The sequence below is a fragment of the Rhinolophus ferrumequinum genome, chromosome 11 (genome assembly GCF_004115265.2).
Source record: "Rhinolophus ferrumequinum isolate MPI-CBG mRhiFer1 chromosome 11, mRhiFer1_v1.p, whole genome shotgun sequence".
NCBI lineage: Eukaryota > Metazoa > Chordata > Mammalia > Chiroptera > Rhinolophidae > Rhinolophus > Rhinolophus ferrumequinum.
In genome coordinates, this window is record NC_046294.1 from 11,469,963 (window position 1) to 11,485,604 (window position 15,642).

Genomic DNA, 15,642 nt, shown 5'->3' on the forward strand with positions numbered 1-15,642 from the left:
TTGGTGAAACTAATCAGAATGGTCTTTGGCGTGAAAGAGGAAGTAAGCAATTCCTCTGCAGTTGCCTGGTTTTGTAACACGCAAGGATAAAGAAGCAATCAAAAGGAAATCCCAGTTTCTTTATTATGGAAAACCATCAACTAACTGGGGGAGGGGCAATAGCTAGGAGGGTAAGTGAAACCCCAATCCTGTCCAGGGGCTTTCTTCTCCAGGCCCATCACACCAAAGGAAGGTCTCAAAACTCCATTCCCCTTCCTCCCAATCTCCATAAATACATTATTCAATGCTATATTCATGAGAAAACTCTGTGGTTAAAGGTTTCTCCGTGGGGCCAGTTACGAGATTAGGTTTGTATTTTCTAATGCAGGCCACAGACCAAGACAGAAAGGCCTACAGCAGTAAGGGTCCTTGGAAAACTCGTAGCGTTGACTGTACCCTGGCATCTTACGTTAGGGTGTAAGTAGTCTGTGTATGTCCACTAAGGAATAATGAAACCACAGGTGGTGGAGACATGAGTGTTGGGCAGCACTTGACACATTGATGCAAGCTTGGAGGGAAAGCATTTCCTACTCCATCACATGAGCTATCTCCCTCCAGTGGAACAGCTGGCCACTGCAGGGGAGGCCTTCCTGGAGGGTACCTGTCAATTCCCTGGATGCTTCTTTTAAATCAGAAGCAGCACCCTGCCCTACCCAGGCACAGCCAAACAGGGAAAACATAAATAAAAGGTGGAGGCCTCGGGCAAGGCTTGTGGTTCCAGAAGGAGCAGGGCCTCAAAGGTGCCAGGAATTGACCAAGGCACTGACAAGGCAGGGAACCTATTTGTCCTTCTTGCTTTCCCCATCTGGCACTGCTGTGGGGGTTAGGGCCACAGGCTGCTCCTCAGGAATATTATCTCCAGCTTTGGATAGCTTCTTGGCCCGTTGATACAGCTCATTCAAGCTGAATTCTCGGATTACGTTCTCCTGCACAAAAGAGATGCATACATCAGGGTTCAGGTTAGAAGGGAGACTTCAGACCTGGGAAGCAAGAAGTATTTAGACGCAGTTTAGGAAAGGAAGAAGCAAAAGACAGAAATCTACTCTAACTAAATCTCTTTTTTGGGTACCTGGAAAAGTCAACTAATATTTAAGTACCTATTATGTGCAAGTCACTGTGAGCACACAATCTAACATAACGTGCAAAACCACTGTGAGCCCAGTGTTACGGTCTCCAATTTATTGCCAAGGAACCTAAGACCTACAGACTGTAGGTACAAGGGCCTTTGAGACAGAATCTTAACTTATAATTGTTTCCCAGTACTCGCAGGGCTAGCACATGGTAGAAGCATAATATAAATCTGCTGAGTGAATTCATGAAAGAGGTCTAATAACTCGTACACACTCTCAAAGCTTGTGGGCAAATGGCAGAGCTAGGAATCAAACCCAGGGTGGGCTCCAAAGCCCACCCACTGTTCCACACCCTTCTCCAAACCACTTGCCCACTCTTTCCTGTACCTCAGAGAAAGTCCAAGAGACAGCTCGTCCTTTCTTGTCAATCTGTGGCCGCCGCATGACCTCCTTGCCACCTTGGAACAGGATCAGGGTAGGAAGCTGCTTGGTGAGAGGTGATGTGCTCACTTTGTACCTACAGGACCCAGAAAATACCTGTATATGCATCTATATACACCATTCCAAGTGATTCCCTGCTTAGACCCTCGGCCTCGGTACATACCGTGTACTAACATCAGTGTAGCGTCCAACATCCACCTTCCCAAAATTTAGCCCTGTACAGTTGTACCTGAGAATATATGATTTAACACAGTGAAAGAAGAGAATGGATCAAGGGAAGAGGAAGTACATATATTGCATGGGGTGGGGGGATGCCTTTGGTTGCAGTGTGCAAAAATCAAGACCAAAAAACCGTAAGGGAAGGTATGACATCTCAATTTCCCTCCTCCCTCCCTTTGCACTACTCACTTGAGGGAGAGGTCCGCATAGATTGGAGCAAATGATTGGCAGTCATTAGACCAATTGGCAAAGAACTCCACAATCCAAGTGACCCTCTTGTCCCGCTCCAGCTCTTCCTGCCACACACAAAGAAGAAACAATGAACTTCTTGGATCACATAGGCTCCTGGAAAGGTCCAGCCCTTAGCGTCTAACTTCTCATCCTGGTTTCCCCTCCCCACCTCCCCTAGCTCCCACAATGAACCACAGTGCCCTTGACTTCCATTCTGAAGCACTGTTGCTCCTCCCAGTGAGTAGGGAGCGTAACTATAAAATGACCCACACGGGAAAGGGCGGATGAGCACTCACATCGATGGTTTTATCATTGAAGTACTTGATGTACTCAGGGCCCATGTACAGAGGAGGTTTGCACGTCATCAGGAACACTGCACAGAAAAAAGATGTTGAAGGAAACCTACAAGGCCTCAGGGAGGGGATTTATTTTCAAACCAATTCAAAGATTTCAAGCACCAAAGAACACACTTTATGGACATACACAGACCACAGACACATTCCCTTCCTGTTAGTTTCCGTAGATTCTTATCGTCTGAGCCACACATATAATTACTTAGGTACAAGTTATGGATGAAGGGGATGGAGAAACTGGCTGGGGGTTAGGGTTTGGTCCCCACAACCCAGTCTCATAGCACCTTACCTATGCAGAGTGTGATGTAAAGCAGGCCCATGCGAATATCCAGGCGGAAGAAAAGAATTGCATTGGCCACCTTACTAAACATGAAGATGTTGCCTATATGCTGCTCCACGGTGACTGAAACACAAAGATGTCACAGGTCAGGCAGGGCTGCATGCGCCTAGGACCCATTTTTTGTTCCTTTTCCTGGAGTGCTTTGAAATGGGAGACGGGGAGGGGGATAAAAACCTAAGACGGAATTCAGCCTTGGCATGGAATGAGGGACGAGTCCTAACATGAAGGGAAGTGCCTCTGGGGCCGCCGAGTGGCGGGCTGAACTCACTGGATCTGCGGTTCTTCATCATCACGATGGCACTGAGAAACATCAGGATTTCCACTTCTCTCTGCAACAAAACCAAAGGGACAGGAATGCCATCAAATCTGGGTGGGATAGGGAGCCAAGTACGGAATAAACACCAACAGAGATGCAAACCGGGAATGGTGAAAATAAAGATGTAACTAGAGTCCGCTAAGGCACGGAGGGAAAAACACCAGGCAGAAGACCTAGGTTCAGGCTCTACCCGTCACAAGCTGGCTGGTGCCTTTTAGCAAATCACTTAACCACTGAGCTTTGGTTTCCTTGACTGAAGAATATCTATTTCAAAATGCTATCGTGAAGATTAAGTGATAATGAGCATGGAAGAGTTATGTCAAGTATGATATGGTATAAAAATGTGAGATATTACAACCAACTCAGTCTGACCTTGGTAAGCTAAAACTTTTCCAAAGAAACTTTCTCAGTAAGATTCCATTAATACAATATATGGTTATTCCATTTGCTTGGTTTTGTTTAAATCACTCTTCTCCACCCAATATTCAGTGATAATCCACACTTCTTTAATATAATTTGAGAGGTTAAGGAGGCCTTTTAATAGCTCTCAAAGGCCCTTTTCAGTACCCTTGGCTTATGTTCTTTCTCACAGTCTAGAACGTAAGCTCCACTGGAGCAAAGTGAGACAGACAATCAACATGACAAAGAAACAAGATAATTTTAAACAGTAAAGACTGCAGTGAGGAATAAGAGCCCTGTGCGAGAAAGCGTGGGAGGAGGGCAACTATGGATGGGATGGTCTGAGACCTTCCACAGCTGTTTATAATACAGGGGCCCAAAGCATTACTTCAGACAGAACCAATCAACTCAGATTTACAGCTAGGAGTCGGCGACGTAGGTTTTTAGCCTCAATCTCCAACAAAAAGTTGACAGGATTTACAAATGGACATGTAAAATGAGGATTGGAGAAGATGCAGACCTTTCTAAACATTACACCTGAGCAGAAATCAGGAAGAGTTTTCACAAATGAAATTGGTTTAGAATTGAGACTTACAATTGTGGAAAGATGAATTTAAAAGGGGAACTGGTTAATCAGGAGACCAAAGATAGGACTAAAAGGAGTGTTCTCTAAAGACATAGAATGGGTCTATGGTGAATACTGGCTGTGTATATTCCAAACCTTATTTCCTTTTCTTCCTAGGCATACTGCAGCTACACTCTCTCAGTCTCTGCATCTAGGTAGAACTGTGATTAGCACTCCTGAATGGAATGTGAGTGGAAGTGATGACACTTCTGCACCCAGGCAGTAAGAAAGGGTGTCTCTGCATTCCAGCTTTCTTTCTTCATATTCTGGCTGGATGATACAGGGATGACCTAAGGCCATAGGTTGAAGAGAGTACGAGACTGGGTTCCAGAATAACTCTATGAAGCAGAGCCCGTTTGGTGGTTCTGCTTGTTTGTTCGTTGTTTTAAAACTTTTTTAAAGGAAATTTCCAAACATACACTAGAGAGGATACTGAAGGGTAGCAGAATATGCCACCCCAAAATATGCCACTTTAATAAAAGGATTATTTTGAGCCTGAAGACAATCGAAAAGTAGATACAAGAAAAGCTCCCTGTTCTTCCCCTTTGTCTAAAAGCAGGGCATAAATTTTCAAAGGTGTCCCTCCAAAGCTCTCTACCAGAAAAAAGTTAGTCAAGAGAGAACTTTAAACCCTATCAGCCAGAAGATAGCACCAGAGGCACCTGTATAACAAGCTAGCCTTTATCTACCATTAGTTTACCTTCCCAGAGCTTGCTGCCCTTGGAAGCTTAAAACTGCGTTCTGGGGCAGGCCCGGTGGCTCAGGCGGTTAGAGCTCCATGCTCCTAACTCCGAAGGCTGCCAGTTCGATTCCCACATGGGCCAGTGGGCTCTCAACCACAAGGTTGCCAGTTCGATTCCTTGAGTCCCGCAAGGGATGGTGGGCAGCGCCCCCTGCAACTAAGATTGAACGCGGTACCTTGAGCTGAGCTGCCGCTGAGCTCCCAGATGGCTCAGTTGGTTGGAGCGTGGGCTCTCAACCACCAGGTTGCCGGTTCCTCTCCCTCAAGGGATGGTGGGCTGCGCCCGCACAACTAGCAATGGCAACTGGACCTGGAGCTGAGCTGCGCCTTCCATAATTAAGACTGAAACAATAACTTGAAGCTGAACAGCACCCTCGACAACTAAGATGGAAAGGACAACTTGACTTGGAAAAAAGTCCTGGAAGTACACACTGTTCCCCAATAAAGTCCTGTTCCCCTTCCCCAATAATAATAATAAAAAAAAAAAGCACTAAAAAAAACCCAAAAACAAACAAACAAACAAAAAACCCTGCGTCCCTTTATCCAATCATTTCTCCAAATGTATTTTCCTTTGTTGAAGATGCTATATAAGCCAGAGTGGTAAGCCTCCTCTTTGAGTCACTTATTTCTCTTTGGGTATCTCACATGTGTATGAGGTCTGACAATTAAGTTTGTGAACTTGTTGCAAGGATGTTGCTAACCTTTTTTGATATCAGAGGGATTATTCATTATGAATTTGTACCAACTGGACAGTTAACCAAGTTTACTATTTGGAAGTGCTGAAAAGCCTGCGTGAAAAAGTTACATGACCTGAACTTTTCACCAATAATTCATGGCTCTTGCTTCACGACAATGCACCAGCTCACACAGCACTGTCTGTGAGGGAGTTTTTAGCCAGTAAACAAATAACTGTATTGGAACACCCTCCCTACTCACCTGATCTGGCCCCCAATGACTTCTTTCTTCACCCGAAGATAAAAGAAATATTCAAAGGAAGACATTTTGATGACATTCAGGACATCAAGGGTAATATGACAACAGCTCTGATGGCCATTCCAGAAAAAGTTCCAAAATTGCTTTGAAGGGTGGACTAGGTGCTGGCGTCGGTGTATAGCTTCCCAAGGGGAGGACTTCAAAAGTGAACGTAGTGATATTTAGCCATGAGATATGGAGCACTTTTTCTAGGATGAGTTTGCGAACTTAATTGTCTGACCTTGTACATGAGACTTCTGTGTCTTTGTCTTTGTCTTTTATTACAGCGGTCTCAGCCAAGACCTCAGAAGGATAGAGGGAAACTATTTTTCCTCCTGTACAATACTTTAATGAAGCTCTATTACTCAGCTTCAACAGTAACATTTTGCCAAAATGCTTCCATTTCGTCTATGCTAGCCACGTTTTTTGCTGGAGAAACTAAAAGCAAATTCCAACTATATCATTTCACCTGTAAATACTTCAGTGTGTATCTCACAGATATGGACCTTTTTTTAACAAACCAAAATACCAGTATCATACCTAACACAATTAATAATTCCTTAATGTCATCTAATACTTGGTCCTTATTCAAATGATCCCAATTACCTCAAATTGTCTTTGTACAGTTGTTTGCTTAAATCAGGAACAAGCAAGCAAGATGCACACATTACTTTTGGCTGATTAAGGTCTTCCTTAGTCTCTAAAGGATAACTGCTTTTCCTTTTTACCCCAAGCTAGTTATTTGTTGAAGAAATTGAGTCAGTTGCAGTGTCAGCTTTCCCACTTTCTGGATTTGGCTGCTCGCACACTTACGGTATTTGTTCTGATGATGATCTGTCTCCCATATTTCTTGTAAAGTGGCAGTGAAATCTAGAGGTTTGAATACAATAAAACCCCAATCTTTTGCCAAAAATACATCGTAGGTGGTGCTAGATACTCTCTATTCCATCCCTTCAGAGGACCTATCAACCTTCTGTATGATGGTGTCAGTATCCACAGACAATCAATGCCTAGGTTTATTATTTCATTAGGGTTTGCTAAATGATTTTTAAATTCGATCATTCCTTCTGTATTTATTAGCTCAAATTCTCCTGTTAAGATACGAACATTCCCTTATTAATTATATGGTTATGTTGAGATAGTATACAAGAAAAGTAAAATGCTTGATTCTTTCCTTTTATTTTAAGAAAATAGAAATCAACTTTTATTCTGTTAAGCCACTGAAAATTTGAGGTTGACCTGTTATTGCTAACATTATTTACTCTAATATCCTAACTTCCCAATCACCAAGGTGATTCAGTAAAGCACAGATTTTCCAGGAAAACACTGGATATCAACCCTAAGTAGAGATGCTCCACGACTCACGATGAACCCGATAAACCCATCATTAAAATTGAAAATATCATAAGTTGAAAAGGTATTTAATACTACACAATAGAGTATCGGTTGTTCACCCTCTTGAAGGCGTGGGTAACTGGGAGCTATGGCTCAATGCCACTGGCCAGAATCACGACAGAGTATCATAAAACATACTGCTAGCCTAGAAAAAGATCAAAATTCAAAACTCGAAGCATGGTTTCTACTGAATGTATATCACTTTCACACCACTCTAAAGTTGAAAAATCGTAAGTCAAGGACCATCTGTAGTTAAAAGAAAATTGTACCAGAGTAATAACAAAATATAAAACCTTCCAGTATTTTGCATACTAGAGTACACAGATAAATTAATTATATAAAATGTCCTTACACTTATTGAAATCTTTATATGTGTGTGTGTGTGCGTCTGTGTGTATACTTTTTTTTTCCTTGCTGTTTTTAGAGAATGTTTATCAGTTTATTTGAGCCCAAACTGTAACAACTGCTGGGAAGCCAGACTTTAAACGCGCCCTGCATTTATATTTTTGAGTCCCACTTTGGTTAGTGGTATATAATATCAGATAAAAACAGGAATCTTTTGCAGTAGCATGGCTACACTTGAGCTAATTAATAATACTGTCTGGGAAAGGGCAGAGGAAGTATGAAAGAGTAAACAAGGGATGGAGAATAAAAGTAAGGGAGTGAGTTCTGGTAAAGTTCAAGGCTCATTTTTGGGGGGAGGAATGGAAAAAAGACAAAAAACTCAGGGTGACCCTCCTTCCTCAGAACACAGATGCTGCCATACAGCAGAGGGCGTAGAGCTTCAGTTCATTTGTCTAAGTGGTCCCTTCACTCCTACTCAGGAAGTGCAGCAAGAGGCTTGAGACAGATTTCTTTAGGATGTTTTACAATTCCTTTCCGATAAGCCTAACAATTTTATTCATTTTGGCATCCTTATTCATTTTGGCAGCCTCGGGATGCACCACAGTGCCTAGCATATAGCACTCATTCAGGAAATGTTAACGAAGAAATGGGTGATTAAGAGTGTGCAGGTCCTATGGCCAGAAGAGAGGTTCCCAATCCCAGTCACCCACTCGTTGTGTGACCTAGGGCAAGTCTCCTAATCACGCAGAAATCATTTCTTCACCAATAAAAAGGAAATACTACTACTTGCCTTGTTTATCTACCCGGCTCCTTAAGTGGCTTTACACATGAGCAGCACTGTAAAAGACTGTACATAGGTGTGTAGAGTTTGGGGAGTGCTGTTGACGAGTATGAATGGTAAGATGAAAAAAACCCTGGACTCAAGAATCAGAAGGCCCAGGCTGTTATGCAGGCTAATCTGCTGTTTTCCCATCTTAATTAAACATGAAGAAATTTAGACTCGATGACGGTCCAGGCCCCATGCTCTTAATGGTAAGTCGGCTAGAGTTTGAAAAACTCAGGTGTGAGTTCTCAAAGACGGAAACTTCGGGGCCCCTGGATGCAATAGCGGGGGAAAGGACAGTCAAGGTCGCGGGGTCCTAAGGTGGGGGTCGCTCACCCAGTCAAAGTCACACGGGTTGCCATCTTCGCGTTGCGTGGGGAGAGTGTGGCAGAGCGGGGGCAGCTTCCTCACGAGAAGGAAGGCAGCAGAGAGCAGGGCAGACAGAAGGTAGTAAGGTCGGGCCAGCCATCGTGAAAGGCGCGGCACCGAATACACCAGAGCAATTAAAGGTGCCAGGACCGCCATCTTCTTGGCCCCGGGGCGCTCGCCGCTCTTCAGGGTCGATAAGTCTGGCCCCGCCTCTCCCACCATTGAGACTTCCATTGGGCCTAGTCTCGGATGCACCGCCTCCGGACCCGGAAGTGTATCTATGATTGGCCACTACAGTAGGGAGGACCTGAAAAACGGATTTCACACTTTATTGGTCAACCTAACTGTCGTTTTTTCCACCTAAGTCATTTTATTGGATATGTGACTGTGACGAGCGGAAACAACAGAGAAATTAATAGGGTGAGATAGCACATCCTGAACGTGCTCAGAAAGCGACGGAAGTAGTTGCCGGAAAAAGTAGGCGGGCCCCAAGACATCCAATGATAAGCGGCTCACGGAGGAAGAGGGCGGTACACCGTGAAAAGATTGTCCAATGAAAACCACTAGCGCCAGACACCCGGACAGCGCCGGAGTAGAGGGGAAGATGGAGAATTTCACGGCGCTGTTCGGAGCTCAGGCTGACCCACCCCCGCCTCCAGCCGCACTCGGCTTCGGACCAGGAAAACCTCCACCCCCGCCTCCCCCTCCTCCAGGCGGGGGACCTGGCACGGCTCCGCCCCCCACCACGGTCACGGCCCCTCCCGGCGCCGACAAGTCAGCAGCTGGTTGTGGTCCCTTCTACCTAATGAGGGAACTGCCAGGTGAGTACTAGGCCTGGCCGTAGCCAGCCAATCAGATCCTAAGGAGGGGGTGATGGGCGTGGGTCTTAGCCGGCCGGCGGAGGTGCAAGGTAACCTAGACAACGCGTGTTAGGCCCTTGGAGCTCTAAGTCCAAAGGCCTCTGAGAATTCACAACCAAACCGATGACGTGAGTCTTGGGGTGGATTCAAGGTGGGAAGAGAATGCATCTCCGTAACCATTTTTCACGCTATATCCGTTCGTTGTCCCTGACACTGGTTTATTATGGTTCCCTAAAAATTATCCAGAGTGAGTTTGGAACTCGAGAGTCCCGATTCAACATCACTGTGGTCCTGAGGTTTTCGTTTCAAATCTGTCACAAACTTGCTCTTGATTTGGAACATGTTACCCTCAGGGTCTCAGCGTTTCTTCATCTGTTTGAAGAAGTGACAGAATTAAATTAAATCAGATTCTTTCAGAAAGTGATTTTGTTGAGCATTTGCTGTGTACCACTGTTCTAAATGCTGAAGATACAACTGTGAACGAGACTGACAGGATCCTTGCTTTTTTTGGAGTTTACATTTCAGTGGGGGAACGCAGAGTAAACCAGATTAACAGCAGATAGTGGTTAGTGCTACAAGGAAAAAAAACACGTCAAAGAATTAAGGGGACACAACTACTTTAGCTAAAGTGATCAGAGAAGCCCTTGCTGAGTAGGTACCATTTGAGCTAAAATGGAAGCATAGAAAAAGAGCCAGCTATGTAGGAGTGAGAGGGATAATTCTAAATACAAGAAATGAAATCAGAAGCCCTGATGTGAGAAAAAGCTTGGAAAGGATAGAAAACCATTTGGACTCCAGTGACGTGAACAGGGAAAGAGTGACAGAAGATATAGGTGGGCCAGGCAGGCAGAGGCGTTTATAAAGCATTTAGATTTTAAGTTCAGGGGGAATCCATTTTAACACAGGATGGTGACATAATCTGACTTATTTTTAATCATTCAAGCAGCTACACAAGGGATGGAATGTGAGGGAATCAATCAGAAGTTAAACTGCTCAGTAATCCAGTTAAGAGATCATGGTTTGGACTAAATGATAGCAGTAGAGGACACAAATGAATGCATACAAGATAAGTTAGAGCTGACTGGAATGAAGGACTGAATATAAAAATAAGGAAGAGAGGAGTTAAGGATGACTTGTAAATTCTTGGCCTGAATAATTGAGCGGACGGTAGTATGGAGACCAGGAAGGAACAAGTTTGAAGAGGTGCAAGTCAAGAGTCATTCTGAACAAGTTAAGACTCCAACATGCCTTTCAGTTAATCCCAAGTCCTACTGCTACATCACCAGTCGAGGGAAATAATAATGAATTTAATACGTAGAATAGCCCTCTGAAGTAGACATTATCTTCACTTTATAGTTTAAAAAACAAGTATAAAGAGGTTGACTTCCCTTTGGTTGGTTGGTGGTTGATGTCTACCAGCAGTTTCTTTATCCTTACCAGTTCTGATTGTATCTCAATTAATTGACAGATGTTGAATAGATATTCTGGACAAACGCGGGGTGTGTAGAAAGGTGGGGGCATGTGGTGAGAAGAGAGATTAAAAGCTTATTTTACTTAGGGATGCAAATTATGTGGTTTGAGGACAGTGACCATATTTCTTGTCAAGGCCAATCTCATTACTTTGTGGTCATGCCTCACATAGGGCAACTATTAAGAACTACATGATGGTTTTCAAAATGTGTTCCTTGTTATCCAAAATGACAGCAAGAAGGGTGGCCAGTTAGCTCAGTTGTTTAGAGGGTGGTGCTGGTAGCACCAAGGTTGCCAGTTCGATCCCCACATGGGCCACTGGGAGCTGTGCCCTCCTTAAAAAAAAAAAAAGATGACAGCAAGAATAAGTTGTCACTTGACTGGACTTTGAAGAATTCATGTATTGGTGAGGAATATTAGGAAGAATTTTCCTATAATTAGGTCCTAACAGAAATTTTCCTGACAGAAATTTCTTAAAAGGAAACACTATGAGGGTGTTTTGTTTTTTTTTCAGGAGATAATGGAGACCCATTTTGGATGGATCAGAAAGTTTGCATAGGGGACTGATGGTTGAGTGGGCCCCAAAGCTAAGTTACAGTAAGATGTGTTTAACCATGAGTGCCAGTCAAAGGAATTGAGCTTTTTCCTGAGAGTAATAGGAAACCACTGATTTTTGAACTGAGGAGTATTGCTTCTAAAAATATCTCGAAAATGGGTGTGCCATGTATTGAAATAGAGAAACCATCAATGAAGTGAGGAAGATTCAGAGTTTTAAAAAAAAAATAGAATCTGCATGGAATTGACTAAGTGGAAGTTGGAAATACAAGATTAGTTTTCAGGAAAGGAGTCAGGGCCGGAGAGAGAGATTTATAAATCATCTTCATAGAACTGATAGAAAGTTGGATGGACTCAGAAATAGCAAAGTGCCGTTTCACCTGAGCCTTGAGCATAACCACCTGGAAGGAGGAGAGCTGACTGGGGCGGGGGAACTCAGGACACTGTAATGGCATAAGGTAGTGCCAAGTTATGAGGAAAGGCAGTGTGGCACTGAGCCTCTGATAGTAACAGATCACTTTTCTGAGATGTTTGATATGAAAATACAGAAAAAGAATAGGGTAATGCCTAGAGGTATGAAGGGAAAAAAATTCCTTGTTCATTTAATAGTTATTGAGCACCAAGTGTGGCTGGTTTGGGCATCAGCCATACATGAGTGAACAAGGCATTGTCTGCCCTCAGGGCTCACAGTTCAGAACCTGAGTTTTCCCAAGTGAAGGATTATAAACAAGCAACTTTTGTCATTTTACCCTTTGTGTTTATCATAACTCTAGATGAACTTGTAGGCTAGATATTCCCACCCTTGCCACTGGGATCCTTATTAAATTACTAATGAGTTTACATTATTTGGCAAAAGTCAGATATACAATATTTATGCTGAGATTGCCTCACATTTATATAATACTTTATATTTTTCAGTATGTTTTCATTTGAACCTTGCAAAAAAATTTAACGCACTTAAGATAGTTATTACCACATTCCATAGATAAGAAACTGAGGCATAGAGGACATCTAGGATTAGAATTCTAGTTGCCCAGCTTCTAATCAAACATTTCTTTTTTCTAGGCAAAGCATTATACTCATTATTATGAGGAGGAATAAAGATGGTGATAATAAGTTAGACAACAGTAGCTAGAAAAATCTCCTGGCTGTTTTTTCTGTGTAAAGGTGATCAGTGTTTGGAGAGAAAAAAAAGGAAGCCATTGGGTCATATTTGGCTCTTAGCTTGGTTGTAGCTGGGCTGTGAGGTACTACTATCCCGGTCGTGTTAGGGAGTATAATTTCGCACTATCCCTTTCTATGAAAAGCACTCAGATCAGTGTTCAGCACAGAGTAAGCATCATGGAAGTTATTGTGCTTAGTCCAAGGAGAGAAGTGTCTTCTTCTTTGGGTGAGAGCAGTTTCCATCTCTGCCCTATTTGGATTTTTGCCTTTTTTCCCCTCATTCCCATTCCAACCTACCCTTCTTTAGTATTGTGGTTTTAGTTCATGTTATTTACTTTTGCTATTATTTAAAAATAAATTTAAATATTTTAGTAATTCTCACTTGAAGGATTCCTTATTTAGGCTAAAATATAGTCCCTCTGGGTGACTTAACAATTTTCTACTCTTGGGACTAATATTTTATCCTCCTCCCTGTGTCCTCTAGGTAGCACCGAGTTGACAGGCAGCACCAACCTGATCACACACTACAACCTGGAACATGACTATAATAAATTTTGTGGGAAGAAAGTGAAGGAGAAGCTGAGTAACTTCCTGCCTGACCTGCCAGGGATGATTGATCTGCCTGGTTCCCATGATAACAGCAGCCTCCGCTCCCTCATCGAGAAGCCCCCTATTCTCGGTGGCTCTTTCAATCCTATCACAGGGACCATGCTGGCTGGTTTCCGCCTCCACACTGGCCCGGTGAGTCCCCTCTTGGGGAGGAAGAAGGCAAATGGGGAGGCCTGAAAGGCATGGAGGTAGTTTTTCTGTCCAAGTCTGTTCCTTCCTAACTTACTGAGCAGACCAGATGATGGGAGCAAGGGATTTCCTCACTCCACTCACCTGGACCTCCCTTTGGTTCCTTCAGTTGCCGGAGCAGTGTCGTCTGATGCACATTCAGCCTCCCAAGAAGAAGAACAAGCACAAGCACAAGCAGAGCCGTACCCAGGATCCTGTCCCCCCAGGTAAGAAGCAGTTCTGTTACAAAGCAGAAAACCTAACGTTCTGAATCTGGTTCAGCCTTCCTCAGTTAAAAACCCAGTTAAGTTCCTTATGGAGCCCTGGACTCCCAAATTCTCCTGAAAGAAGAAACTGATGTCCTGGGGTCTCCTGGGCAAGTAGGAGCTTGGGACGGGGCCTTAGCCGTGCCTTGGTAGCCTCTGGCCATTTGAAGAGAAGCATTTGCCCCTAACTAGGGCTTTTCTGTAGTCTGCAGAGTCCTAGGAGGGAATTTTGAGCTCTACAGGTGATAGGCGCCTAATGTCTCCTACAGAAACACCATCTGATTCGGATCACAAGAAGAAGAAAAAGAAAAAAGAAGAGGATCCTGAACGGAAAAGAAAGAAGAAAGAGAAGAAGAAAAAGAAGGTAGGGTAGAGGCCTGTTGCTGCAGCCCAGTGGGTCTCCCCATGTCTCACCCCGGTCCTACACCGAGTCCATGGCCTCAGGTTGGACCCAGAGCAGGTTACAGTGCTTTCCTGTACAGCCCTGATCCAGGCCAAGGCTACGTCCTAGTTTTTACCCCTCCTTTGTTTTCCCCAGAACCGACACAGTCCAGACCACCCAAGTATGGGCAGCTCTCAGGCCAGCAGCAGCAGCAGCCTGCGCTAACAGGACCACTGGACTCTGCCAGGATGACTTTTCCTACTGAACTAAACCTGCTGACAGAAGCTGCCTCCGGGCTTTTGGACACAGCCTTCGTAGCATCCCCTGCAGCTGGAACAGAAGGCAGCTCCTGCTGTGCTCGGTTAAGAGTAATGCATTATGAGAGAAGGGCCATGCTTTTCTAAGGCTCAGCCCAGCTTTCTCATGGACATCTCTTCCTCTCCCAGGAAGCTTTCATCTCTTTTTTTGTGCAGTTTGTCTGATTTAGGACTTTATCTGATTTGTTAGGGTTTTTCTTTTTTTGAAAAAAAAATGGCATTTATCAAACTGGCTGAAGTGTGGCTGCCTTTTTAAGAGGTAAGTACCCTTCTCTGAGAGTCGGGGTTTAAGGCAAAGCATGCTAAGATCTGAGGGGATCTGGGTCTTGTATTACATTACCTCATCAGCAGGCAGGGAAATAGCCAAAATGAGACTGGAGAATGTGGTCCAAAAGGTAGGCAGAGCTTGCTCATTACCTTTCCACAGCAGCTGTGTATCACCCTGCCCATAATGTTGAGAGCCAAGCAGCTGGATGAGCTTCAGGCTGCATCTGAAGGACTGATCCAGTTAGAGCCCAACTAAGTCAATTGTGTGTTGAAACAATAACCAACTGAAAAACTACCCACAACCACCAGTGTATTTCAGCAGGGTGATTCTTGGTCAAGCCTATGATTTCTTTTTGAAGTAAACATCAGGCAAGCAAAGGTAATGCTTATCTTTATAAGAACTTTTGACCTGCCTCATTCCTTAGCTAAGACAATGCAAGTATTTGGCTGATGTGAAAACATTTCTAACCTTCTAAGACAGCAATAAAAAGGCACCTTAAACTAGAAAATGTAAATCCCTTCAGTTTTTGCAGCAGGACAGGTAACTGAAAACATCCATTAGAAAAACCCAAGCTAATGCAATCTGACTTAAGCTAAATTTGACACAGGACAGTTAAAATCTCTTCTGAGCCAAGGCTGTTCCTAGATCAGTAGGCGGAAAACCACTCATTTAGCTCGTTGTAATCTAGGATTTCAGAGCAAGAGTTTATATACTTAAGTTATGGACAGTGAAAATAAAGGTTCTGGACAGTTTTCTGAAATTTAGTGTCTTAGGATGCCCATTAAAATTAGGGCCCAGCCTTTGGCTTTCACAAATAGAAAATATGAGATATCGAATTGAACTATGCCCCCGTATGTCCAGTACGCCTTTAATAGGGTTTTCATACTCTGCCCATCCACTCTCT

General features: G+C 43.7%; 2 protein-coding genes across 3 annotated transcripts; one reads left to right on the forward strand and one right to left on the reverse strand.

Annotated features, from left to right (window-relative positions):
• Window positions 1–100: 100 nt before the first annotated feature.
• TMX2 (thioredoxin related transmembrane protein 2) lies at window positions 101–8,913 on the reverse strand. 2 transcript variants are annotated; one of them, XM_033120924.1, is made up of 8 exons: window positions 8,647–8,913; window positions 2,962–3,022; window positions 2,643–2,756; window positions 2,297–2,373; window positions 1,959–2,065; window positions 1,714–1,779; window positions 1,497–1,626; window positions 101–965 (listed from the first exon to the last, which is right to left on the reverse strand). In XM_033120924.1, the coding sequence occupies exons 1-8, from the start codon at window positions 8,911–8,913 to the stop codon at window positions 819–821; spliced, it is 969 nt and encodes a 322-aa protein (XP_032976815.1). In that variant the 3' UTR covers window positions 101–818. The 2 variants fall into 2 exon arrangements, with proteins under 2 accessions (XP_032976815.1, XP_032976816.1); XM_033120925.1 differs by lacking the exon at window positions 101–965 and having other exon boundaries at window positions 1,534–1,626; window positions 1,725–1,779; window positions 8,647–8,904.
• Window positions 8,914–9,148: 235 nt separating this feature from the next.
• Window positions 9,149–14,703, forward strand: MED19 (mediator complex subunit 19). Its single transcript, XM_033120929.1, has 5 exons — window positions 9,149–9,500; window positions 13,213–13,469; window positions 13,636–13,732; window positions 14,041–14,135; window positions 14,310–14,703. Exons 1-5 carry the CDS (start codon window positions 9,233–9,235, stop codon window positions 14,376–14,378), a joined length of 786 nt encoding a protein of 261 aa, XP_032976820.1. The 5' UTR covers window positions 9,149–9,232; the 3' UTR covers window positions 14,379–14,703.
• Window positions 14,704–15,642: the final 939 nt, after the last annotated feature.

Excerpts from the sequence above, each read along its gene's own strand:
- TMX2 (XM_033120924.1), bottom strand. The coding sequence starts at position 8,913 with ATGGAAGTCTCAATGGTGGGAGAGGCGGGGCCAGACTTATCGACCCTG. Across the intron at positions 2,757-2,961 it reads GATGAAGAACCGCAGATCCA|TCACCGTGGAGCAGCATATA; the intron begins GTGAGTTCAGCC and ends TTTGTGTTTCAG. Across the intron at positions 1,627-1,713 it reads TACACTGATGTTAGTACACG|GTACAAAGTGAGCACATCAC; the intron begins GTATGTACCGAG and ends TGGGTCCTGTAG.
- MED19 (XM_033120929.1), top strand. The coding sequence starts at position 9,233 with ATGAAAACCACTAGCGCCAGACACCCGGACAGCGCCGGAGTAGAGGGG. Across the intron at positions 9,501-13,212 it reads CCTAATGAGGGAACTGCCAG|GTAGCACCGAGTTGACAGGC; the intron begins GTGAGTACTAGG and ends TGTGTCCTCTAG. Across the intron at positions 13,733-14,040 it reads CCAGGATCCTGTCCCCCCAG|AAACACCATCTGATTCGGAT; the intron begins GTAAGAAGCAGT and ends TGTCTCCTACAG.